Raw genomic sequence first — 25,339 nt, forward strand, 5'->3', positions numbered from 1 at the left:
GATCGTGAGATTTCTTGTTTCTTGTACTCTTGAGTTTCACATGAAGGGGACGCTGCCTCACTTCAGCACCACGGTATCAAGGGAGCACGATGTGAATTATTCAGAAGGGCCAAGGGAAGTGTGCAGTTATTCAGAGCTGGGAGCAGCTTCTAGCTTGGGACACAATGGAATATCTGTGTCAGTCCTTTCCCAGCATCAGCTCTTCTCTGAGCAGAAGTGAGGCGGTCTACAAGTGTGTCAAAGTGTGTTTGGGTGTATATCGGTATTGGTATACATAAAGGTGGTGCATTCATTTCAACTGGCTGGTTGAAAGCTAAAAAAAAAGCTGCATCCTGCTGACTTTTAGGTAGATAAATATTAACATTTCACTTATTCAGCTAGAATATTTTTCTGAAAAGCACCAGTCTTCCCTTTTAGCTGACTAAACTTGGGAGTTTCACTGCATACTTTGGTATTGTGCCTCCATCTTCTACATATAATACACAAACAGGACACTGAGCTCACAAAAGCTTTTCATCCATTACTCTGAACGCTGTCTAGAGGGCCTTTCCTGGCAGAGAGGAAGTGACACATTTATGTCGGAGCCTGCAGTTACTCTTTACAAAACAACTGTAGCACAAAAAACAAACAGCTTCTTTTCGTCCCTGAAAACAAAACCTGAGTGGACAAAAGCTCCGGCAAACTACATCATCATCTGTCATGCCCACCTTCTTCTTCCGCCGCTTGCCCAGGTTCTGCTTTGCAGCCAGCGAGCGGATGGCGCTGACCCACGGCTCGGCCATCCGTTTGATTCTCAGCATCATCCAGCGGAACTCCTCCCGTTGTGACATCATCCGGTAAAGCTCCTCGAAACTGGTCCGGATCTCCGCCTGTGTGGAAACGTGGACACAAGTACAGCGACTGTAATCTGATAACGTGCGCGTGTTGGTCCACAGAAAACATGAATATCAACTTCTTTAAAATCTCTCATCAAGACAGTGATTATGTTCACTTTGTTATCTGCTTCACTTGTGTTTCTTCATGGCTGCTTGGTTCTCCTGCTGCAAGAAAATCCCAAAGCAATCTTTAAAATTTTATCTAATGTAATTCAGAATTTGCAATATTGCCTTCCAAGTTGCCAAAGGCTTGTTTTCTTGGAGTGAGCTCCACTAATACAAGATCCCCAGCTCAACCCCAGCACTGTGTAGCTACGATTAAAAGGTTTATCCAAAGTGACTGAGTCTCGCATTGTATCTCCTTGGATCGGCAGATGGATTAAACGGATGGAGACAGAAAGGCGGAGCTGGTCTGCGGAATAGGGGGGTGGATGAATGACTGGTGAATCTGGGCTTTAATGTGCCCTATTTGTCCTTTTTTTTTTTTTTTTTTTTTAAAAGAAACAAAAATCTTATACAGTGAGTTATAAGTACATATAGTGAATTGAGAAAGCACTATACTGTAGTTATGGTTACGGGAACATCAGGTGCTGAAACATTTGGAGCGCCAAGTGCTCCCTGTTACAAACAAATGTCTAAAGGGAGAAGAGGAAGAAGGCTTAACTGTGCAGGGTTTGATGATTCCCACAGAAGAGACATACAAAGCACAAAGAAGGATCACTGCTACTTTTTTTCTGGGGGCACAGATTTCAAGAGACGGGACATCGTCATCAACTAAATGTTTAATAAAAAGGTTGTGAAGCAAAGCGGCTCATGCTGTGAAACGTCTATCTGCATGTTAGTAATCTTGCCTCTGTTGTGAGACTGCTGACTAACTGCTAGTCAAGCTGAAGGATGGAAATAAACGTGAGGTCACAGACGGCCACGGAAAGGGAAATAGTGTAAACACATTCAAATATCACCCCGTCTCATCTGAATATGACGCTGAGCAGAGTAATGTGCTTTGTCACATCTCCCTCCGCTCTCGTCTTTCTTTCCCTTTTCCCTCTTAACCCTCAACCAGTTACAGCAGATGGCTGCCCCTCCCTGAGCCTGGATCTGCAGGAAGTTTCTTCCTGTTAGAAGCCAGTTTTTCCTTCCCACTGTCGCCAAGTGCTGGTTTTCTCCAGAACGCTGAAGGGTCTTTCCCTTCCAGTATAAAGTGCCTTCAGGTGATTGTTGTTATAATTAGGTGCGATATAAACAAACCTGAATATAATTTTTAGGAAAAGAAGTGAAGCTGTGAGTGAGGCGGCACTAGTGGGAGAAAGATAGAGTGCTAAGGAGAAACCACAGTGCCATTACTAGCTGCTAAGGTGGCTGAAACAAGGTTGTAGCGAGGCATTAGCATTCCTCATCACGACAGGAAATCGCTTGCACGGATTGAAGCTATTAAAATCTGTGCCTGAATTAAAAACTCCAAAGCCTGTCAAATGGCATGTCCCCGCTACTGATGGGTCAGTGCTGTTGATGCTTCCAGAGAGGGGGATGAAGAGCGCTTAATATCGATTCACCCAAAGCAGAGGAAAAGGCAGGGGGAGGGGGAAGATACAGTAGACTTTGTACAAGCCAGCAAGCAAGCTCTGTAAGTGGGATTTGACTGAGCTACCGCATTGGCACAGATGCAAGATCATTATTTCAGATTTGACCCATGGTTCCATCACTCCGGCTTTCGTCTTCTAGAGGCTAAACATACCTCGATAGCATAAGCTATCATAAGCTATCGAGGTATGTTTACAGTTCAGCTCAGCCCGTTTGCTCATTCGCTGGCTCGATTTTACTTTGATTGGTTGTAAAGGCAGCTTGAAAAGCAAACATTTTAAAATGTTAGCTATTGGTGGACAGTTTTTATTGTTATGAGACTTGCTTTCACCTGACTACCAGTTCTTAGTATTTTAATGTATATTACTGTCTGCTCTGCGGCTAACGCTAAGCAACTGATATACAGTGCTGAAGAGAAAAAAAGCATTTGCCTGCTTCCCGATTTCCTGTTTTTTGCATAATGTATCACACTTATACATTTGACCACATGTGTGCTTAATTTTACTAGCCATTCATTTCAATAGAGCCTATCTGACAAAATGAGGTCAGCTAAAAGGAACAGATCATCAGTATTGGTTCAGTAACTTGCCTGAGAGTACTTCGGCAACCATGCTGGAGCAGCCAGCGATCAAACTGCCAACGTTCTGTTTAACCGATGACCTGCTCTACCTGCATACAGAAACCCCTTATTTCTTAATATGAAATATCCTATAAATGAAGCATAATGGAGTAGGTCTAAACATGTAAGGAAAATTAATCCTAATGATAAAACTTGCCATCACGCATACAAGTATCCATGAAATCCATTCAGTTAAATGGACCACAGCTATGGCATCTGTGTTGTAATGCGACACCCGAACAACCCCGGCATAACGGTGCCTAATAGATATAGGCCGACCAAGTAGATTTTTTTTAATAGTGAGCAACTGCAACTGGTTACTCTCACACAAGCCTATTTTTATAACAACACGAGGGGTTAGTAGCGAGGGGAGAGCTCGTGATGTGAGAGCCTCTGAAAGGTTCATCTCGAAGGGCAGCTGAAGTAGTTCAACGGTCCATTGTGTTTTCAGTTTACAGTTAACAGGAGATGTGTGCTGTCTTTCTCTCACCTGGCCTCTCTGGTCCATTTCTTCATTCAGGGTCTTGGCTCGCCAGGGCAGACGAGGACACCAGTTCTCCACCTACGGAAGAAGCCCAAAACACCTGTTCAGTTTACAGCTTTGTTTTTTTTAACCTTTTATCAGACATCCACCGGAACCGTGACACACACACACACACACACACACACACACACACACACACACACACACACACACACAGAAATGTCAATATACAAACTTTGAGTACATTAGCACAACTCTTCACTTTACTAGAGATGTAAATGGACCCTGCTGCTGTTCACTGTTGCTAAACTTGGCCTACTAAATGCCAAGAAGCAACTGCAGGAATCCTCTCAAGTTCATATATATGTGACTATATAACACTTTTCTTCAGCTCTTTGCATTAGACAGCAACTCAACACAATTTAAAATACTCCTCTTACTTAGAAAGCATTTAATGGATTGGCTGTATGTTTCTAGCATCATTACTGCTTTACATTCTCGACACGACGGTTGTGCTACTGTTCCTCCATTTTTAGAGGTAGAAGCTTTGGCCTTCAAGCTCAACTTCTTCAGGGAAAAAAAATTCCACTGTACATTTAAGCTATGGCCATTCCTGCCATTACAAAAGTAGTTTTCCTTAATTCTCCGTCTGCCTGTGTCACTTACTGCTTTCATCTGGCTTTTCACAGATTATACACCAGTGCTAAACTTTACTTCAACCATTTAAGCAAGCTTCCCCCTCGTCCCCACCAATTATTTATTTCATACATGAAACAAACTAACAACAAGAAGAAAAGCACTGGACCAAAAAGAAAATGAAAAATGCAAGAAACTATTATTTTGTCTGACTTTCTGTTAGAAACCACACGTCTCACAAGGTTCAGAGTGCATTCACACCCATTCAAACAGCATGTCCTTCAATAAACAAAGGGTTAAACAGCAGGTGGGTGTGGCTTCTGTGTTTACGCCAACAACTGTCTGAACATATGAAGCAGATACAACTGCTTCATATGCAGGTACGCTGGTGTGATCTGGGTGGTAAATTCTAGCTCGCAGATGAGTGGCTCCTGTTTGATGACATATATATGTTAACACCTCAGGGCAGGGATTTGGTCTTCTTCATCCAAAACAGCCACATCTTGCTGTACGCTGTGTTCGTGAGCCGCTGTTTACTTTTAATGATGTCTTCCTGTTTATTTTAGCTAGGGAGATATGTTCTAGTTTTTTGGTTTGGTACTTGATAATATATGAGGGCCATTGAAGGTTTAAAAATATTAATAAAAATAATGAATTAAGGGGGGAAAAAGCAAGAAAAACCCCATAAATGTAAAAGACTAATGGCCAAACTTGTGAGGACAAAAAACAAGACTTTATAAGGAAAAAAATCTTAAACTTAAAAAGGAAAATCCCTGTTTTCCAAGAACAAATTCACAAGCTTATGAGAAAAGATTCTAAAATTTAGAATTGTGTTTTAATCATGTAGATTTACGACTTGTTGGATGACTGTTTTTTTGGGTGCGTGTGCGTCCCATATGACCCTTATGGACCATTGATTTGTTTGTTGTTTTGGCCCACTTCAATCTCCTTTTTAACTCCTCCAGCTTTGTAAATTTACTTTCATACAAACACAACATATATCAACATATCAAGGAGTTGTCCCTGTGGCTGTTTGGGGAAGAGGACTGGTTTTCGTGCTGTGTCTCTGCCCTCCATAGACGAGGGAAAAGTACCCAACTGTTAACGCTAGAGCAACACACGGGTCTGTAGGTAGGTGAAGGTGGGACACAGCCACACAGCTGAGGATTTGCCTGATGCTGAACAACTGCCACTCTGACTGCAGTCTCCATATTCCATCCTGTTCGTACGCCTGATTTAAATCACTTCTTCTTTCTCAGCAATTGCTTGTGCAGTTCCTTCCTCTTCATCCGTTTGTACATACAGATGTTTATGGAGAAGTGAAGTTTAATTGTGTCTGTGAAGGTTCTCAGTCATCCAGGTCATCGTAGTCAAAGGAGCTTGCAAAGAAAAGCGTCTGGACTTCTTTAAGTTGCTTGAAGACGTTTCACCTCTCATCCGAGAAGCTTCTTCAGTTCTAAGGTCAAATGGTGGAGAGATCCCTTCCCAGACGCCTTAACGCCCACTCACATCCTGGGCCATCTGACCTCAGGAATTCGCATGATAAGGGGGGGCCAGGTTCACAATGAACACACCCGAAACTCTGGCTGATTGGGACCCACGCCCAGTTTCCCACCTTGGCTCAGGCGATTAGAGGATCATCAGGGGGTCCTTTTGTCCCTCTGTGGGGGGTCACTCCCACTAGGTTTATATCTGGGACTCTCCACCATTTGACCTTAGAACTGAAGAAGCTTCTCGGATGAGAGGTGAAACGTCTTCAAGCAACTTAAAGAAGTCCAGACGCTTTTCTTTGCAAGCTCCTTTGAAGTTTAATTGTGCATTTTGCTTGTCTTGGCAAAATTTGGCTCTGTACAAGTTGCGAGTGTTTACTGTCAATCAGCAACACACCACCATTAGCTAAACCCTGACCTTCTCCCGCTGACATCCATCAGGATGCGCTGCCCCTTTGCAAGGTTAATGCAGCGCTTGACACGTATGAATTATACATGGTAAAGGGTGTATGATCTGAGCTTGAATTTTTTTTTTCCTCTTAGCTAAGAAGAACTGTAACACTAGAGGTGAAGAGTGAAGGATGTTAGCTTAGCAGAGAGTCTTTATAAATGAATGAATATTCTTTATTGTCATTGTCACAGGTACAATGAAATTGAAAGATGTCTCTGGTCAGTGCAACATCACAAAAGATAAATACTTAAAAACTATAATTAAATACTTAAAAACTATAATGATAGGATATAAAAGATAGAAATACATATAAAATACAGTATTCTCATACCGTAGATACACCCAAGCAATCCAGGCCTAAGGCCCCATACAGACACTCAACATACGACCTAGTTGATATATCACTCAAACAATCAATCACTCAATCAATTTGTTAGCGCATCCAACAAAACATGTCTGAAAGCATTCCAACATCAAGGGCACAAATGACAACAGGGGCAATGAAAGTCATCTACTTTTAGTAGCATTGAGACATGATATTGCAATTGGGTAGAAACTGTGTTTGAGTCTGTTAGTCCTTGTGTATGTTGTTCTATACCGTTTACCTGAAGGCAGCAGTTCGAACATGGAGTGTCCAGGGTGTGAGGTGTCCTTTATGATGTTATGGGCTCTTTTGAGGCAGCGGAAACTGTGTAGGTCTTTCAGTTTGAGGAGAGGGCAGCCGATTGTCCTTTGGGCAGCGTTGATTACTCCCTGGAGTGCTTTCCTCTGAGCCACTGTGCAGCTAGCGTACCATATGCCTATGCAGTACGTTAGTATGCTTTCGATGGAGGCTCTGTAGAAAGACACCAGCAGTCTCTGTGTGATGTTGTTCTTCCTAAGCACTCTCAGAAAGTACAGTCTCTGTTGTGTCTTTTTCAGTAGCTCAGAGGTATTCACACTCCAGGATAGGTTTCCCTCTATGCTGACTCCCAAGAAGCGGAAGTCTGCCACCCTCTCCACACAGTCGTCGCTGATGATTAGTGGTTGGATTTCTGTCTTGTGTCTTCTGTAGTCAATTATGAGTTCTTTGGTCTTTTTCGTGTTTAGGAGAAGGTTGTTATCCTTGCACCATGAAGACAGCCGCTCCACCTCATCTCTGTAGGCAGACTCATCTCCCCCAGATATGAGCCCCACCACAGTAGTGTCATCTGCGAACTTTACAATGGCGTTGCTCTGGTGGGCGGGGGTGCAGTCGTGTGTATAAAGCGAGTAGAGCAGTGGACTAAGCACGCAGCCCTGTGGCGAAATTCTGACAAATATTTCTGTTTGCTTCCTGCTTCCATGAATAGAAAGACGAGGTTTCTCTCAAACCTAATGGATTCCACTAATGTCCATCTCGCTTCTATTCCCATACCGACCAAGCCAGCTTTCTGCCTTCTTTACCAGTCGACCGCTTTCAGCTCATATACAAAATTCATAAGAGGCTGCTGACCTCTCTGAATCTGAAATCCTACTTTTCCCAAAAATATAACGCCTCAAAACAAAACAAACATGGAAGAGCTCTCTAGTTGAAGCTCAATTTCCAACTTTAGAATTAGTTGATGAGACAAATTTAAGGAAAACTCGTCCAAGAGAAACGAAAGGCTCGCTGATCAAACGTAATCAGCTGCTGTGATCTGCGGAAGATCTTTGAAATGAGAAATCAGAGCGGAAGTTTAATGTGAAGCAAAGCTGGGGGTTTTTTTAGGGGTTTTTTTTTTGGGGGGGGGGGGGGGGGGGGGGGCAGACTTTAATTAGAATTAAGGAAAAGATTAGCTCTGTCGCTACAAAACGAGTACATGTCCGTGTTTGGGGCAAAGATAAATCATGCAAAAAATTGAAGGTCTGAAAGTGTCCCTTGAAGGAACTCGTCAATAATGAATAATCCCTCCACCGTGGCTTTTTCCCCCTATTTGCCGGGACTGAAGTGAAGTCATTCTGAATCTCTTTTCATATGCTGCAAACTCATCCCTTGAAGGAGTGCCTCGCACATTACCACATCACCCCCCTCCCCACTGAATCATCTCCTCGTTCTCCCTCACCGTCCTCCTCAACACACTAATTTGCTCTCATGAAAAATGAAATCCCCCTTTTACCTCTACTTATTTTTAGCACTTCATTCTTTTGTGATCACTCTCAGTTTGCAGGAATGTTGTCAGGCCACTCTGGGTATGCAGTATCCATTTTTTACTGGTTGTCTGAGGTTTTTTGCAGCTCTTATCGTACTTATTGAATCCAAAGAGAACAAACCCAAAGCACAAACCAAAAATATACCGCAGAAAGAGACCATGCAAGCAGCGGGAAAATAGATCAAGCAACTGCAGGTTTCTGAAAAGAATGTAAGACTCTTCATTTTTCAAATATATGCAAAAAACAAGAATGTTTCATCACAACGTTCCTCTGCTTTTAAGGGAACCTGTTATGCGTTTCCTTATTTTATGCAATGCCAAGCAAATCCTATTTGATACATGAGCTTTGAGACCTCTACATCATTGTGATTTTTATGACTTTTTGAGACATATATACAATAATAGTAATAATACATATAGGGCTGGGCGATATGGCCTAAAATTCATATCGCGATATAATTTGAAGCACGTGCGGTAACGATATATATCGTGATATATTCTTTTCTTCTGTATAACGTATTTTCCACACTATAAGGCACACTTAAAATCCTTTAATTTTCTCAAAAATCGAGAGTGTGCCTTATGTATGAATTCTGATTTTACTTACTGACTTCGAACTGATTTCTGCGTGCAGAAATCTGTTAAAAAATGTTTTAGTACAACTTTGGTAAGCCGCACTGCTTGATGGATTGTCAGAGCATTACGGCTGCCGTAGTGAGGAGCTTCGCGGAGTAATCTGGGTCCAAAACGCCGTCTGCTTCAGGTCCCAAAGTCAAACGAACACTAAGAGTTAAAAACGGTCTAAATTCTTTCATCTTTAATAAAATCATCAGCGTTGCTGCTTTATCGGGTGTAACAATTAAGTTTAACATCCATGAAAACAGAATTTATTAAATTTAACGGAGTTAGAAGTTAGCAGGGAGTTAGCTCGCTAGTTTACACCTAAACATTTCATACCATCTTCTGACTGAGACTTTTGAAACTAATTAAAACGTACAGCTCTGCTACCACTTCCAACATAAATGCTGGAAACGTTTGCAGGGTTACTGAAGTTGGACTACCTGGTATATAATGTTGTGCTACGTGATTGCTAGCGACACAGCTATGTTAGCATAACATTAGCACAGTGAAGCTGGAGGACGAACGCCAACTTTTTTTCCACTCGATAAAAGTGAACGTGAGGGATTCTGGTGGTCAGGGACAAATGCAATCGCATAGCAGGATGCTATACACGGGCCAAACTTCAGTCAGGAGAACAACTGAGATTATTCATCAACAATACGAGGTTGGTTATTAATATAGTGCAACAACATGGGAATAGAACAGATGCGAGAGAATTCAACATTAATGAATCAAATTTACGGAAGTGGAGGAAGCGAAGTTTTTGGCTTTCCCCATATTTCAAAAGTGCTTCATCTCTTTGCTATGACTGTCGCCCGCCATAATTTGCAGATGATAATGGTTTTAGCTGCTGCGATGCTTTCGACCAAAACAGGCGCAGCTTGATGACATCATCAACATGCGCTATCGCGATAGAGCGGTATAGTCAAAGTCTCTATCGTTGGCCAAATTTATATCATTTCTATCGTATATCGTTTATATCGCCCACCCCTAAATACATATTATAATATTCAAATAAGACACAAGCACTTGCTACAGTAAGGAATACTTGTTGCACAAAAATGCTGAATGTAGCAAACATGAAACAAATGAAAACAAATTTTTTGTTTTGCTTTATTTGTCAGTAACCACATTAGATATTTCATTTCAGGCTGTAAATAATGAAGCTGGCTCATCTACAAGGAGCCCCAGTGAGCCAAATGCTCAGAGTGTTTTAGAGACTCTGTTTCAGGCAACTTTCTTTACTTTCAGCTCTGTAGCTCTGCAGTTGCTTGCCACGCCCACAAAATAAAATAAAATCAATAAATAAATAAAATAAATCTGCCCAGAATGCTAATTTAACTAGCATTTCAAATATAAATTCTATTTTAATTTCAGTTAATTTTGTTATACCAGCACAATATAAAATAAAACTTACTTGATTGGTTTACATTCAGTTTACAACAAGCACATTTTCCTTAATGATTAGGTACTTGAACAAATAAGCCTTTGATTTTATATATTTCAGTTACATTTTACAAAAAAATGATTGCTTCATGTTTACTGAGGTTGAAAAATCATTTTTAGTGCCGTTTCAGATGGGAAGAACTGGGGGGGTTGTGCCATGAGCCAATGTAAACTAAATAAGGATTATTTTGATCTGTCAATCATGCCAAGCTATGCTGGTACAGTCCAATAATAAAAACAGAAGGCTGGAAATAGGTTCACGTATTTTTTAAAGACAGGAAAATGAGTAACTAATTTATCATTTTATATAGTTGGTAGAAAAGCACTGCATTTAAAGGAAAACTCTTTTTATTTACCCAGGTAACAATCTCTTGGGCGATGAGGAAATGAAACAATTATGATTACAGTATGCAGCTCATATGCATCTACTTCAACTTTAAAACTGACCAAAATTAACACAAGAAACCAGTTAAAACAATTACACCATGTTTAGCAGCGTATTTATTTAAAACTGTTCTGCTCGGTGGACAAACATTTATAAAATAATATGAGGATGAAGGTGATTTCTACTCATTTCTGCTTTTTACATCTGAAGGTAGGCAGATTAAAAGAAACCAGTAAAGGAGACAGATATATATAAAAGCCAACTAATGAGAAAACATGCAGACACACAGAGACGGACACTTAGCAGCATACAGAGAACAGTGGCGTATCTGAGGTCCAATGGTGTATCTGCCATCAATAAACACAAAGCCTATATATAAATGGTAAACAGTAACCAGCTTGTTAAGATGCTGGTCAGGCGCTCATACACCAGTGCTGCTTTTGCCGTGTTGATTTTGTACCACATGAAAAGTAATCATGACGATGTAATACAATCAGTCTTTTTTATCTACATTTATTAACACAAAAAAGAAGGATTTACCTCGCTGAGGTAGATGAAGAAGGAGCAGGTGGATCCATCCACGCCGTAGTTGGCGTAGCAGCCGTCAGAGCGCCACATCTCCTTCATCCACTGAGAAAGAGGAGAAGCTAAATGTGAGACGGGCATACTGACCCAACATAAACTTTAATGTCACACGTATATTGTAAGAGCCACAGACTGTATATAAAAGACCTCCACTGCTGAAACTACAGTGATCGTATCTGAATGAGAGGGTGATATGTTTGAGAGCAGCCTTACTAACTTTGTGGCAACTAGGGCTGCCACGATTAGTCGACTAGTCACGATTACGTCGACTATCAAAATCGTCGACGACTGATTTAATAGTTGACGAGTCGTTTGAAGCTTTGTAAGATCACAAAAGACGCAGGAATAAGTAGTAGGATTTAAGAGTGTAATAACGGACTGAAACAGAAGATGGCAGCAGTGCATGTACAAGGATGCCAGGTGCCGTTAAACCCCGAAGAAGTAGCTGTGTCCCAGAATTCATAGCGCAGCCCAGCTCAGTTTCCAACAATGGCGGCAGCTAGTTAGTCTTAATATTACTTTTATTATTCTTTCTGGGTCACAAAATAAACGTTTAGCATATTTTCAGGCGAGAATACTTTCAAAAGCGCTCCGACTTTTTCAGAGACGTCTGTCACCCACTAGCTCGATAGCTAGCCGGGGGCAAGGCTCACTAGAGCCCGTGAGAACGCCGGACTCCCGGCAAATCGTCTTCAAACCCACTGCCGTCTTTCGCTACTCAGGTTAAACATATATAAGTGACTTAGATAACTTAAAAATGTTATGCTGGGCTTTTTTTTTTTAGTATTTTATTTGTTCCTGAGTAAATCGGTTTGGTTGAGATTAAAGTTATAGTTTTTACACAGCTGAATAAACGTCAAGCAGACAACTGATTATCAGAAGTGTGAGATGCTCGAGAATATACTCCGGTGTCCTGTTATATTTTAGATAGCAAGGAGTTTATTAAACTTCACCGAAACAATCTGCAAATTTCATTAAAATTTAATAAACCATCAACTTGTCTTTATTTTTAGTTAGCACCTTAAACACTTAAAGCTGTAAGCTAATGATAGTTATATAAGAGCAGATGCATGCTGGTGCAATAAGTTTTACGTCCAATGGATGATGATCTGATTAGTCGACTAATCGCAAAAATAATCGGTGACTAGTCGACTATCAAAATAATCGTTTGTGGCAGCCCTAGTGGCAACCTTCATGTGTGACTGAGTGGAAATCCTTCAATGTGAAAATGTCATTCTTCACTGAAATGGAAGAATGTAGAATGTCCTCAATAAAATGTGTGGAAAGCCGGGATTGATGGAGACTCTGGATGCGGACTGCGATGAGAAACTCTTCTTCTAATTTGATGTCCGGGGGGCAGATTTCTGTGGCACTGGCATTTCTGTGGAAGTGGAAGGGCTGCTGAGCTGAGATGTGGACTGACAGCTATCCTGCTCGTAGGCTCCAATACGTCATGCATGGTGATTTGCAGTAACCTAAGGGAGCAGCGCACTGGCAAACAGAAAATCGACTATTCAAAGCGCTTCATAGTTGGGAGAACTGGCAGATGGGCTCGGAGTCGTTTGGAAGGCAAATGCATAGAGATTGCGTTACTTTAAACAATGACCAAAAAGAGTTCTGTGAGTAGGAGAAAATGTATTTTTCAGATGTTTTACTCGTGTGAAATGCCAGTTTACTGAATTTTGATCCCTTTTCTGAAAGGAAAAAGGAGTTCATGTGCAGCACTCGTGTAGATGGTGTATGTGTAAGGAAAGCTTTAGCATTTCCTCAGGCCAAGTTGGAAATTCTAACAGTACAAATGGAAGATTAGGAGTGGCTGAGCAGATGGTGTGTATGATAGTCCCCCATCAGCTTGAGGGACACAGACTCGCCAACACACAGACAAAAAACCAAACAAGACAATGGACAAGCATTGTCTTGTTTTACATAACACAGCATGTGTTATGTGTTTTATTTGGGTGTATGCACCTGTGTCTGCCAGTACCCGTCTGCCCCAGAATTAAACCTGGCTGTCATCTGCTCATCCGGCCTGCAGGTACTGTACAGCAGTGTCATGTAGGAGTTTTGGGAAGTATGCATTCACAACAACAGTGATGTGTTAGTTGTTTAAAAGTGAAGGCAGCAGTGTGCCATCACAGACTGAATTAACTAGATAGAAAGCACTTTCTTATTCCCAGCTCCATCTCTTCAATCTCAGACTGTACTAGAGTAGCTATGCATGAGTTCTGCTTCGAAATAATCCTTTTTTGCTTTATGATGGACTTTGGTCCAGCCCCCTCATTTCATCCACTGTTTAAAACAAGTCATTTAAACAAACTTTCTTCTGATTGGTTGCCACTTGCAAACAGGTCTGAACAGCAGGTGGGTGGGGGTAAATGTGCTCAGGTCGGGCTGAGTGTCTGAGATGACCATATTAGGGATATCATCTCTTGGTGTTGTCATACAGAGTCAAGAGTGAACAAAAATAGTCAAACTGTGTGACGTCTGAGCCAAAAGACTTCACACACCTCACAGCTTACTCACACATTGTTGTGTTCCTAAAACCATCATGAACCATCTTTGCTCTGCGGCAGGGCCCATTATCCTCCTGAAAGATCATGGATTACCGTTTCCATAATAGGGACTGTCTTCTATCAGAACCGCCGTTAGGGTTTTTTTTTTTAGCAATTTGAGCGACAGTAACTCGTCTGCTTGATCCGACCATGACCCTGTCAGTTTTTCACAACTTTTCCTTCCTTGGACCACTTTTGATAGATACTGACCATTTCTTACTGGGAACACCCCACAAAAGCTGCAGATTTTGAGACCTGGTCGTCTACCCATCACAGTTTGGCTCCTTGTCAAACTGGCTCAAATGCTTACAGTTGCCCATTGTTTGTGCTTCTAACACTCCCTAATACATCGCCCCCATGAACAGGTGCTATGATGAAGAGATAATCAGTTATTCATGTCACCTGTCAGTCATAATGTTATGCCCGGTATCTAAACACACTGTATATACGTCATATAAGATAACATATAAATTAGCTTGTGCAAAGGATTTAAGACAAAGATGAACTTCACTGCATAACATCCTGAGTTCAAACTAAAACTTGTTATGTGTCTGAAGTCGTTGGACGCCTTGGAAAATAATATTTAGCTGTCCTGTGTACAACAGATAATTGACTAATTAACCGATTTAATTGCACTCAGTCACCAAAAAAATGCAAAGAACTCAGCTTATCAGGCTTTAGCTTCACTGACTGTGCAGGCAAGATAATTAGGTTCACACCAGATGAAAAGCATCCTCCTTCAGGACTTTAGGGGCTCTGCACTTTTGTAATAAGAGATCTTATTACGACTACATATATGCACTGAGTAATTTAATGCAAACAACTATTAAAAAAACATTCACAATTATTCGAAATACGAGCCGGTGGTGCTCTTTTAAATCTGTGTGGGTGTTTCCAGCTTCAAGCTGCATTGCAGATTTTTCCTGTAATAAAAATGCAGAGCAACAAAAGTGTTTCCCAGACCTGAGTTGACCTGAGTAACAGTTATCCCAGTCTATCTTGTGATCCAGGCAAATTTACAGAAACAGGCTCTGAGGTATGTTTTCTCTCCTTTTGTTAGCGAGTCAGAAGCGTTACCTCGTTAACAGCAACGTGTTTATAACATATGACAGATTAAAAACGTAGAGCACAAACTACAAGGCTCATTATATATGAGATGACTGATGTTGTGTGGTGCTGAAAAGAAGCTGAGGGAATCGGTTGCGATCGGTGTGACATGTGGGTTACATAAATGGTTCTTCAGTGCATCACCATTTCAATCAAAACAGCATCATTACTAACTGACCTCAAATACCTGGGCCACCCATAAATTAACACACAGGTAGGTATGCAGAATGTAACCTGTGCCTCTTAAGGCCATGATCTGGCAGGAAACACAGAGTATTCACAGGAATACTCCACAGGCTACTTTTAAATAATAATAAAAAATACTACAGGAACATTAATAAAGATTACGTAGTTTTTGTGCTGATGAAAATAAGGCGTGATGATGGTGTGCATGTTAATTAATGTCCAACCTAACAAACTTCAGACCTGCAGCTCAGAGTTTTATTGGCCCTAAAATTACACCTTTTATTTTTATATTTTGAATATTAATGCAATTTAATAAACTAATTAACGCCCTTGCATCAACTCTTTTTGTCCACTGTCCATGTAAAAGCTATAAGCCAGATGCTGGTTATGTTTTGTAGATTACACTGTCATTTGTTTTCTTTTCTGTTCGCTATGAATTTCTGCAGGCAGTTCTCCTTTCAGTAACTCGTCTTTCACATGTTTCAAACCTCCTTTTCAAAGCTGTGCTCAGAGAGTGGGATGGAGAGGCCTGTTTTTAATGTGTGTTTGCATGTTTGCTTCACCTTGAGCTTGCCCTCGCAGTGAGGGAAACCATCCAAAGGCGGCAGCTCGCACTTCTCCTGGGCTCCGTTTAGGAGGTCTGGATAAAGAGAAAGAGAGAGAAACTAAATCAATAAGGTCGAGTCAGTCAGCTCCAGAATTCTTTATCTGTCTGCGTGGGGTTTTTTGTTTTGTTTTACTGGATACATCACTATTACAGTGGATATAATAGAGACACAAATATTAACATCTGCAGTTCACACTGATGGTCTGAATTGTGAGGGGAAATGAAGCATGTGTGGAGTACACAAGGCCCACACACAACCGTGTCACACATTTATCTTTCTAGCTCCAATCACACTGTCAACACCTTCTTTATTTCCCCTTCTGTTGATTGCTGACTAGTTTACATTATAATACTTACAATAAACATGTACTATGTAGGTCATTAGGGCTATTGTGTGCGACTGCCTACATTCTGAATGACCTATCAGATGTCTTTACAACACACAAAGAATTTTAAATGCAAACATGTGAATACAGAATCTGTTTTTATTTTTGATCTTGTTGATGTTTATCCACTACTTCTTATCCTTAGGCTGTAATAACTGGCAATGCAATCGCAACAATTTCTGCTACTGCTATTCCGCAGAACACGATGGTAACTGTGACGATACAACTTTAAACGGATGCTAAGTGATACAAGAAAGAAAGCAGTAAAGATACAAAAGAGTGTAGGAATTGTTTAGATGTGATGCTCCATGGACAGCAAGCATCATATAATAAGGAAGCAATAACAAACAATGTTTAAATTCAAAAGGCTTTGCTTTGGTTAAATGTCACCTCTTGTGCTTCTCCTTATTTGCTGTCACATACAGTAGTTAACAATCATTAAACCTGCCCAAAATGAGGTGGGTGTGTGAAAAACTCCCTTTTAACAGAAAGAAACATCCAGCAGGACCAGGCTCGGGGAGGGGCAAACATCTGCTACGACCTGCTGGCGGTGTGGCGAGGGAGAAGACACAGGGGCAATGGCAATTTTATTTATACAACACTGAATCCTCCAGCCTACATGTCAAAGCATCCTTGGGCAACATGCTGAACCCTTGAGCTGCCCCGTCTTAAGGTGATTACAAAGACAGGACTGCAGAATGTGTGTGACTTTGTGAGTGAAGCTTGTGGTAACAAGCCAGTAACCAGCTGTTCAAGCCTTTTCTGTACAAAAGGTGGCCAATCAGAAGAAAGATGGCTGAAAGTGAGCTTGTTTCAAGCTGAGTGTCTGCAACAAGGCCCAGGATAACAAACTAGGATTATTATGAACCATGGTCTATGCAAAGGTACCTTTGTAGAGTCCAATGTAAACATCAAACTGGAAAGGAGGGCCCACAAAGGTACTTTAAAGTTATTTTCTGCAAATCGAAGACAACAGCATCTGTTTGACGACTCGAGAGCTTCGTCTTTGTGTCTGTAATTTCAAAGTAGGAACTCATCACATCGTTTCATTTGAAATTGATTAAGACAGACCAGCGAATAAGAAAAATACCTGAAAGTGCTTTGAGGCTGTGCGTTAAAAGAACTTGCCACAACATGAAGTTGTACTCGCTCCTGCTCCAAATAAAACAAGAGATCACAAGGGTTGATTTTTACTTTAACTAAACTGGAAGTTTTGCACAAGTATTTATGCCCATGACATGAGTCATCAGACAATGTGACAAGAATTGCATTAGACCTATTGCGCAGTGTGAAATGAAATAAAATTACACAATCATCCCAGTGCAGAACACTCTCAGCACTTTATGTCTGGATGTCTTTTGAATTTGCAAATGGAGACTGGCCATTACCCTGCGGTCAGGGATGATGGTCATCCGATAGCATCACCTTCGGCTCTGTAGTCTTAACTCCATAAAAACGAAAAACCACACAAGGGCAAGAGCTGCACCAGCTGAAGCTGCAGTGATGCAAACAGTAGAAGAATAAAAACCAGAAGCTGCAGTTGGAGGAGAGAGCTCCTGTGAGATCTCCTCCACACTGATTTGAATGTCCCTGCAGGATTAACGTGCATGGCCCGCACGGCTCCCAGTCTTATAATCATCTTTTCTGATATCGTCATTCAGAGTCGTCATCCGCCCTGACCTTTAGTGCCAGGATATAAATAATGGAAGGCAAATGGATAAAAAGCTCAGAGGTGCATGCCAGGCTGACGTAATGAGTTTAAACTTGATATCAATACTGGAAAATATTTATTAAAATACAGCAAAGAAGTCAAATCTCAAAAAAGTTAACAATCAGCAATCGTATGGTCACAAGAAAATCAAACCTGTTTGTGCAAACACAAAGATGGAAATGAAAAAGACAAAGTAGCACAGAAGTGCAATGTTTGATCTGGACACAAGTGATGGAGGACCATCTGGTAGAACTTTGGCAAGCCTTTTCGGTGTGTGTGTGTGTGTGTGTGTGTGTGTGTGTGTGTGTGTGTGTGTGTGTGTGTGTGTGTGTGTGTGTGTGTGTGTGTGTGTGTGTGTAAGACAGAGAGGGAGAGCAAGAGACAGATTTTGTGTTATAAAATCTGTCTCTTGCACTGTGCATCCATACCACTTCATGTTGTGGACGCACAGTGTGAGCACTCAGGTTGCATCAGAGCATGGGGCTGTATAGTGTGAGACCCTGCATCGTGACCTACGAACTTCTAACCCCTGCTATTCAACCGTATAGTTTGAGCAGGAGCTGAATATAGGACTGAGAAAAAAAAATCGCAGTGTGTGCCCAGCTTAAGCAGATCTGACCAATAAGACTGTGGCATTTGATAACAAGTGCGCTCATAGGTAAAAACATGTCACAGTAATGAATGTATAAATAGTAAAATAATGCTATTTTACCTCGACACACAGCAAGATGCTAGTGTGGGTCAATTGGCTCATCATTGCTTGATGTCAACTTCAAGTCCCCCCCCTTAGTTATGCTGTATTAAAATAAAGTATAAAGTAATTATAATAAAGATAATAATTATAACCCAGAGCGCTCCCTGACAAATACTGAACTGGTAACGATATACAGTAGGGCTGGGTATCGTCACTGATTTCTAGAATCGATTCAATTCCGATTCACAAGGTCCCAAATCGAGTCGATCCACGATTCGATTTAATTCGATTCGATTCGATTTAAATCTGGGAAATTTTGACAGTCAGAAGTATAATTCAGATCAGAACATTTACATATTTTTGTATCTATAAAAAGGAAGCTGACACTCTCAAGACTTTATCCAAGGTGTGAGCATCACAGCAGATGCCTTTGTGTCAAAGTAGCTGAAGATAAAACACAGAAAAACATGAAGGTGATTTTCCTGGCCTGGGATTTTATAAAAATATTCTGCAGTACATCAAAAACGAAAGAAAACCATTAATTAATGAACATTACCTCTGACGTTACAGCGGTTTTATTAGACACACGGCTAAGCATTTTGCATTTTGAATAATATTAAAAAGTTTAAATTTGTTCAGTATTGAACAGCAGAAATGAGGCTTTCTTTTCGGAAGAATGTAAAAGGGAAAAAAACAGCGGCCGACAGCGCTGTAAACAACAGTAGACTTGTGCATAACAAGCAAGCGAATAATGAAGAAAGCGAAACTGTTCGAGAGAGGGGGGGGGAGGGAGAGAGGGAGAGAGAGCTGCGCATCGCAATGGAAGCAAAACAGTAAAAGAGTGAATTCATGACGATGTTTATGTGAAGCGTTTGGATCTTCTTTTGCTGCTGGTTCGGTCAATATTGTTTGGAGAGAGATCAAACTAACAGCTTTAGAATCAGCGCATAAAGGGCGTGAACACAAAGCGCGGACCCGGATCAGCGAGCTGTCAGCTTTCAGCCCCGACTGTGAGAAAGGCGACATCTAACTGATTCTGATCCGCGGGTCGCGCTGTGTGTTTAAGTCTATGTGCAGAATCCCTGTACCTGCTCTCATTTACTGTTTGGTGGTTCTTGAAATTTTGTGAGATGTCACCAGAGATTCTGGCATTTCGGACAAAATAAATTTATATTAAAAAATCGATTCAGGATTTTAATGAATTGATTTTACGTTATCCAAGCCAGAATCGATTTTAATCGATGAATCGATTATAAAAACCCACCCCTAATATACAGTAACTATACTCAGGTAGAAGTGAAATTGAAACTACATATTTTCATGTCAAAATGTTTGTCTTACTTTCACCATAACAGTCATGGAATAAACCTTTTTCATTGACAGATTTCCTTTAGCTTCTTTTCTTGCAATGTTGTGCTGGGAAAAACTATAGAAAGTAAAAACTGACAAGATTACTCTGGCATCCAAACCAGTTTACTATCCTGTCAAATCCTGACTTGAAATAAAAGCCACAGATGAGTCACTTGACTCAAAGTCCCTTCTCCTCAGTACTGTGGTTCATCAATGTCAAACTTTAACTTGGGTAATCTACACACACACAAAAATAACAACACGATCAATGCTGTACAGTAGCAGTAGCTGCAATCATTTGCAGTGGAACAGATTTAACACTCACACAGTTTAGGACAGCACAACACAATCACATACAATAAATATCATTTTCAACATCCATCGATGTTGAAGTTCATCATCAGCCAATGATAGCCTTGATTTACTGCCAGAACAGACACTCAGCCTTCAAGAAGCTTGAAAGAAGAAATACCTGATTGTAGAGCTGGGCGATAGAACGATAACGATATGTATTGCGATATAACTTTTTCTCGATAGAAAAATTTAACTATCGCGATAGACCTCGCCGCTCTTGTCCTCTTAAAAAAGAAAAAAGAAAAAAAAGAGCAGCCAATCCAAATTAAGTAGCGCAGAGCCGAACCAATCACAGCCGCAGCGTCACGTCACGTGACTTGTTACGTACAGCACAAGTGCCAAGCCGCACATGTGTATTTGTTTGGGAAGCAGCCAGCCACCGTACCGCCCGGGTAATGGAGGAAATGAGTGTGCCGACTAGAAAAATCAACCGAGCATGACCGAAGAGAAAACAGATGATGGTTCCAATGCCGGAGAGATTGTCGAACGGAAGAGCCATAGAAGTTCCGTAGTGTGAAGGTATTTCGGCTATTTCAAGTCTGACAAAAAACAGAGTAGCGTGCACTGTAAATTGTGCCAAAAGCAAGTCTGGAAATACAATAAACTGGTGCATGCGCTACGTCCACAGTACCCGGGTATTTTTGAAAACGCAGATTTTTCTATCCGTTTGCACCTTTCGTCCACACGTAAGCGGCGTTTTTGGTCACTGAAAACGAAGATTTTTGAAAACTCCGTTTTTGCATTTACGTGTGGACTAGAAAAACGGAGAAAACGCAGCGTCAAAGGTGTGCGCATTTTTTGACGTCACACTGTGCGCCACGTTATTGTTTCGGTGAAATGAATTTCTACAATACTGTTACTGTTAATTCTACTCTCTGCAGTGTTTAAATGCTTACATATACACACAGTTACTGTCCCTCCACACATACGACTGGGTTCTGCTTCTATGCCCCAGCTTTGTTTACTTTTTCCCACTGAGGCTTCTAGACTTCTGATTGGCCAACATTTCTGCACGGTTAGGAGTCTAGCGCCACCTGCTGCTTTGGCATGTTCATAGCAGCGTTTTCCTTCATTTCTGCCTTTATGTGTGGACGGGATTATTTTTTAAAATGAAAACGGAAAATCTTCGTTTTCAAAAATACCCGTGTACGTGTGGACGTAGCCTCAGTCTCTGACTGGAAGCGCTAATTCGTCATTCGGCTTTTGTCAGACTAAAGTAACTGTTAAAACTGTTTGAAAAGCTCAGCTATACAACAAGGAGAGATTGAGAATTTCCTTTTAGTTCTCAGTTTATTTGATATTGACAAAAGTTAGTCAGTTTTGTCTGTTCTTCTGTAAAACAAACTAAGATTTATTTTTAGAATTAATATTTTGTTTCTAAGTGGAATTGACAATTTAGTAGCCTGTTTCGTTTGTTCTATTTTGAAACTTAAACGCTTTAGCGGCTGCCTTTTGTGTAGTTTGCAATATTTGCCTTTATTTATCTGAAAAAGTCTCATGTTCCTTAAGTACATCTACCCTGTTGACTTATGGGAAATAAATATTTAAATCAAAACAAGCTGCTGATTATTTCACATTTTACTTGTGAGCAACGGCACATTTAAATCTTACAAATATAGTTATTTGGCTGATATCGTGATAGATATCGTTATCGCCTGAAATGAAAAAAACATATCGTGATATGAAAAAATCTTATATCGCCCAGCTCTACCTGATTGTGATATGTCAACATTAGTAATGTTGGTAATGATAATACACCACAAAACAACTTCTGATCTTATGAAATGTCATTCTGCTGATAAGATTTGACATTTCTTTCATACACACCCGAAGTGCGGGACAGAAACTGGGTGCTTTCCATAAGAACGTGTCAGAACCCAAAGATAGACGCCCCTAGAGAAAGTTAGTGGGGCTGAGACACCAAAACAGCAGTCAGAGAGATTATCACACAAACAGATTCACTGTTTGGACTCCGTTACCACCCCCGATAAGGAAATGATTACCACGATTCCTACAGAGGTACAACAGCAAACCAGTCGGAATAACAGTTCTTTGTCTTGGGCCGACTAATTACACCAAACACATTATTTCTTACAGTAATCTTGAAGCACAATGCACAAGATTTTTTTTGGCAATTCATGTGAAGTTACTGCTCTGCAGAAAACTGAGGGAAGCTGTGGGAGGCCTGAGAGCCACTCTAGTATCTCACAAAAGATGGACACAATCAAAACCTCTTCTTGTTTCTGAGAACAGCAGGAGCTGAGCAACAAACAGCCAGAGTAAGGTTTGGCCTTCTATAAACGAATAATGGAGGCCGGACCTGTCTGAACTATTAAACATTAGACCCATCGGAATATCAGATTTTGTAATCACCAAATATCAGTCCTGGTTTTAAAGTACTTAAATCTCAAGGCTGGAACAAATGCTAATATTACATCATGTCCTATAGCGATGCGCTTGCCCTTACAATGAAGCTAAATTTCTATTTTTAAAAAAATAACTTTTGTTAAAATATGCAGTCACTATAAACTAATTCCCCTTACTATTTCACATACCAGAGTTACAACTTAATGACATCTTATGAAAGCAAAGCAAAACATGAGGAAAGCAAATAAGAGAAAAATGAAAAATAAGAGAGCTGTAGCTCTCAAACCCATGGGGAGGATCACACTTGTGTGAAAACATCTGGGCTATGTTTGAAATGTATCTTGTTCTTTTCATCGTTCTTCTTTATTTCCTTTGAGTTCCCTGCTCTTTTGTAAATCACAGTCTGCTGACTGTGTGTATTGAATAAGCTAAACAAATGTGACTTGTGATTTGCTATTTGGTGACGGGGCCATCTTGTGCAGCACACAAGATGGATGGGTGGAATGACAGGAACTCGCTCTGTGCAAGTTCCTGTCATTCCATCCACCCAGTCAGTCTGCCAACCAACCCAACAGACCAACCAAGCAAACAGCCAAAGAGGCAGCCTGTCATTCAGCCAGTTGGTCAGCAAGCGCCAACGCCACCAGGCAAATCTTCTCTCCTAGCTGTAATGAAGTGGAAGAAGCAGTTTCCAAAGACGACCTAAATATAGTTCCTTTCATGATCAAACGTAGAAGAGGTGGTGCTGCCTCAAAAGGAGCAATTTCCTAGTTATTCACCTCTGCTACGCCAGGGATGTTTAGGTCGGACAAAATGACCTGCTTCACAGAGAACCACGATCATTTTCAGCACAAATCATCTACTGCTGCACATTAAAGCTGGGAAAAGCATGGCCGAAACAACCCCGCCCAGCATGGTGTCAAGGTGCATCAGCAGGGCCTTTACTGACCAGAAAAGAAATAAAGAAATTCTCATGTAGAAATAAGCCTCACAGTTCCTAGCTGTCATGCAGCTTGATGCTGAATCAGATGATGTGAAGCATGATTGACGTCTATAAGCGGCAATTTGAGGTGAAAAGCCAAGCAGCAAACCACACCTCAGTCTAGTGTACACAAAACAGAGGCAGGGAAGAGGAAACCATGCATGGAGCTTAAAACAACAAACTCCTTTAAAGAGTATTCCAAGAACAACCCACAAAGCTGTTTCTAGGAAACAACCTGGCTTATTTCTAACAGAAACAAGCAACCCTGTGAGGGATGGCTATACAAACAGAGAGCTGATGGTAGAACTGCTAGAAACTAAAAAACAAACATACTATCATTTTTACTTTTGCTTTTAAAATAAAAGTGGTATGTTAGATATGTAAATAGTTCATGAGTTAACCAGAAAAAGTCAGTTAAAGCTGTCATCAAGTATTCTGGTCATTCATAACATAATTATGTATAATGTTAATAAAATTTCTTGAACGTGAGCATATTATGTACATTTTCACCTCCTTTCTTTATACAGAGACTCTACTAGAGTTGCTTTGCATGATTCACAGTTCAAAAATATTCCTTATTTCATAGACAGCAGTTTTAACTCCGCCCCCATACAAGACTATACCTCCCAACCAAGCCTGCTTTCTTCTGATTGGCTAAACCTTGCAGGAAATGGTGGGTGTGTCAGGCCAAAAGAAAGGTTACACTTTTGTACCCTTTGTAGTGAAAATGAATCCCAAAAAGGATTTATTCGATCTAGATTTTTTCTCACAATAATAAAAATACAGAGAACCAGAGGAAGAAAACAGATGAGATCACTCCAACTTGCATAAGATACACAAGAGCTCACAGCACTGAGGTCACCATTAGCCAGCTCCCAGCACACAGTGTTGGCCATCTGAGAGCCCTTAAATAGCATCATCTCTGAACAATATGTGATATTACACACAAACACACACAGAGGGTTTTTCTTCCATTCCCTGTCCCAGTGTGTATGTGTGTTTGTCCAAGTCCATGAGGTAATCTGACATTTGACAACTCCAGAACTGGATTGAAGACATCTGGTTTATGTTATATGTGGTTTCTGTTATTCTCTGTATCCATCTCACTCTCAATGATTTCCCTCTCAGGCGTTCCTAACTAAAAACCCTCAGATAACGTGACATGTGCCAAGGCCCTGCTTTAATGGCATAATTTGGTCAGTGGGACTCAAATAAGTCACCAAATTAACTGGAATGCAAAAGAGAAGGGCTGTGCAAGTGCAAGATGGTAAGAATCTAACTCTCAACAATACAATTAGCTAAACAAAGACGCTGGAGCAATGAGCAATTTTAAAGCACATGATGCGTTAACTGTCACTATGGTGACAACTGAGATAAAAGCTTGAGAAATAAAAATGAAAAAAATAAATTACAGAGGGGAGAAGTGCAGCATATCCTCTGTCGCCGTGTCCTCTGATCCATTTGCTTAGAAACACTAATTTTAGATGCACTTTGCGAGAAGAAGCAGAGGTATCAGCGAGGGTACATCTCAGCAGCAGCTCATCAATTAGACACGAGGAAGGCTGACGAACACAGTCACCAAAGAGATTCGACAGCTGTGCAGGTGGAGAGATCAGCGACTGTCATCAGGGAGTGCTACGAACAAGTTCAACTTAGCTCGACTCTCATTGGCTCGCCTGGCTTCACACAAACCTTATCATAAAGCTGATTATCCACCACC

At 40.9% G+C, this 25,339-nt stretch overlaps 1 protein-coding gene across 1 annotated transcript in view; it reads right to left on the bottom strand.

Annotated features, from left to right (window-relative positions):
• Window positions 1-25,339, bottom strand: part of mgat5 (alpha-1,6-mannosylglycoprotein 6-beta-N-acetylglucosaminyltransferase) — an 88,372-nt gene that overhangs the window by 45,706 nt on the left and 17,327 nt on the right. The window contains exons 3-6 of the mRNA XM_085347235.1: window positions 15,732-15,808; window positions 11,279-11,368; window positions 3,566-3,637; window positions 708-869 (exon numbers count right to left, since the gene is read on the bottom strand). Coding sequence (XP_085203361.1) covers window positions 708-869; window positions 3,566-3,637; window positions 11,279-11,368; window positions 15,732-15,808 — 401 coding nt within the window. The remainder of the gene's footprint in view (window positions 1-707; window positions 870-3,565; window positions 3,638-11,278; window positions 11,369-15,731; window positions 15,809-25,339) is intronic.

This window comes from Diplotaxodon limnothrissa, linkage group LG23, assembly GCF_057381915.1.
Source record: "Diplotaxodon limnothrissa isolate DT_005_m linkage group LG23, D_limnothrissa_male_GT1.1, whole genome shotgun sequence".
Classification (NCBI taxonomy): domain Eukaryota; kingdom Metazoa; phylum Chordata; class Actinopteri; order Cichliformes; family Cichlidae; genus Diplotaxodon; species Diplotaxodon limnothrissa.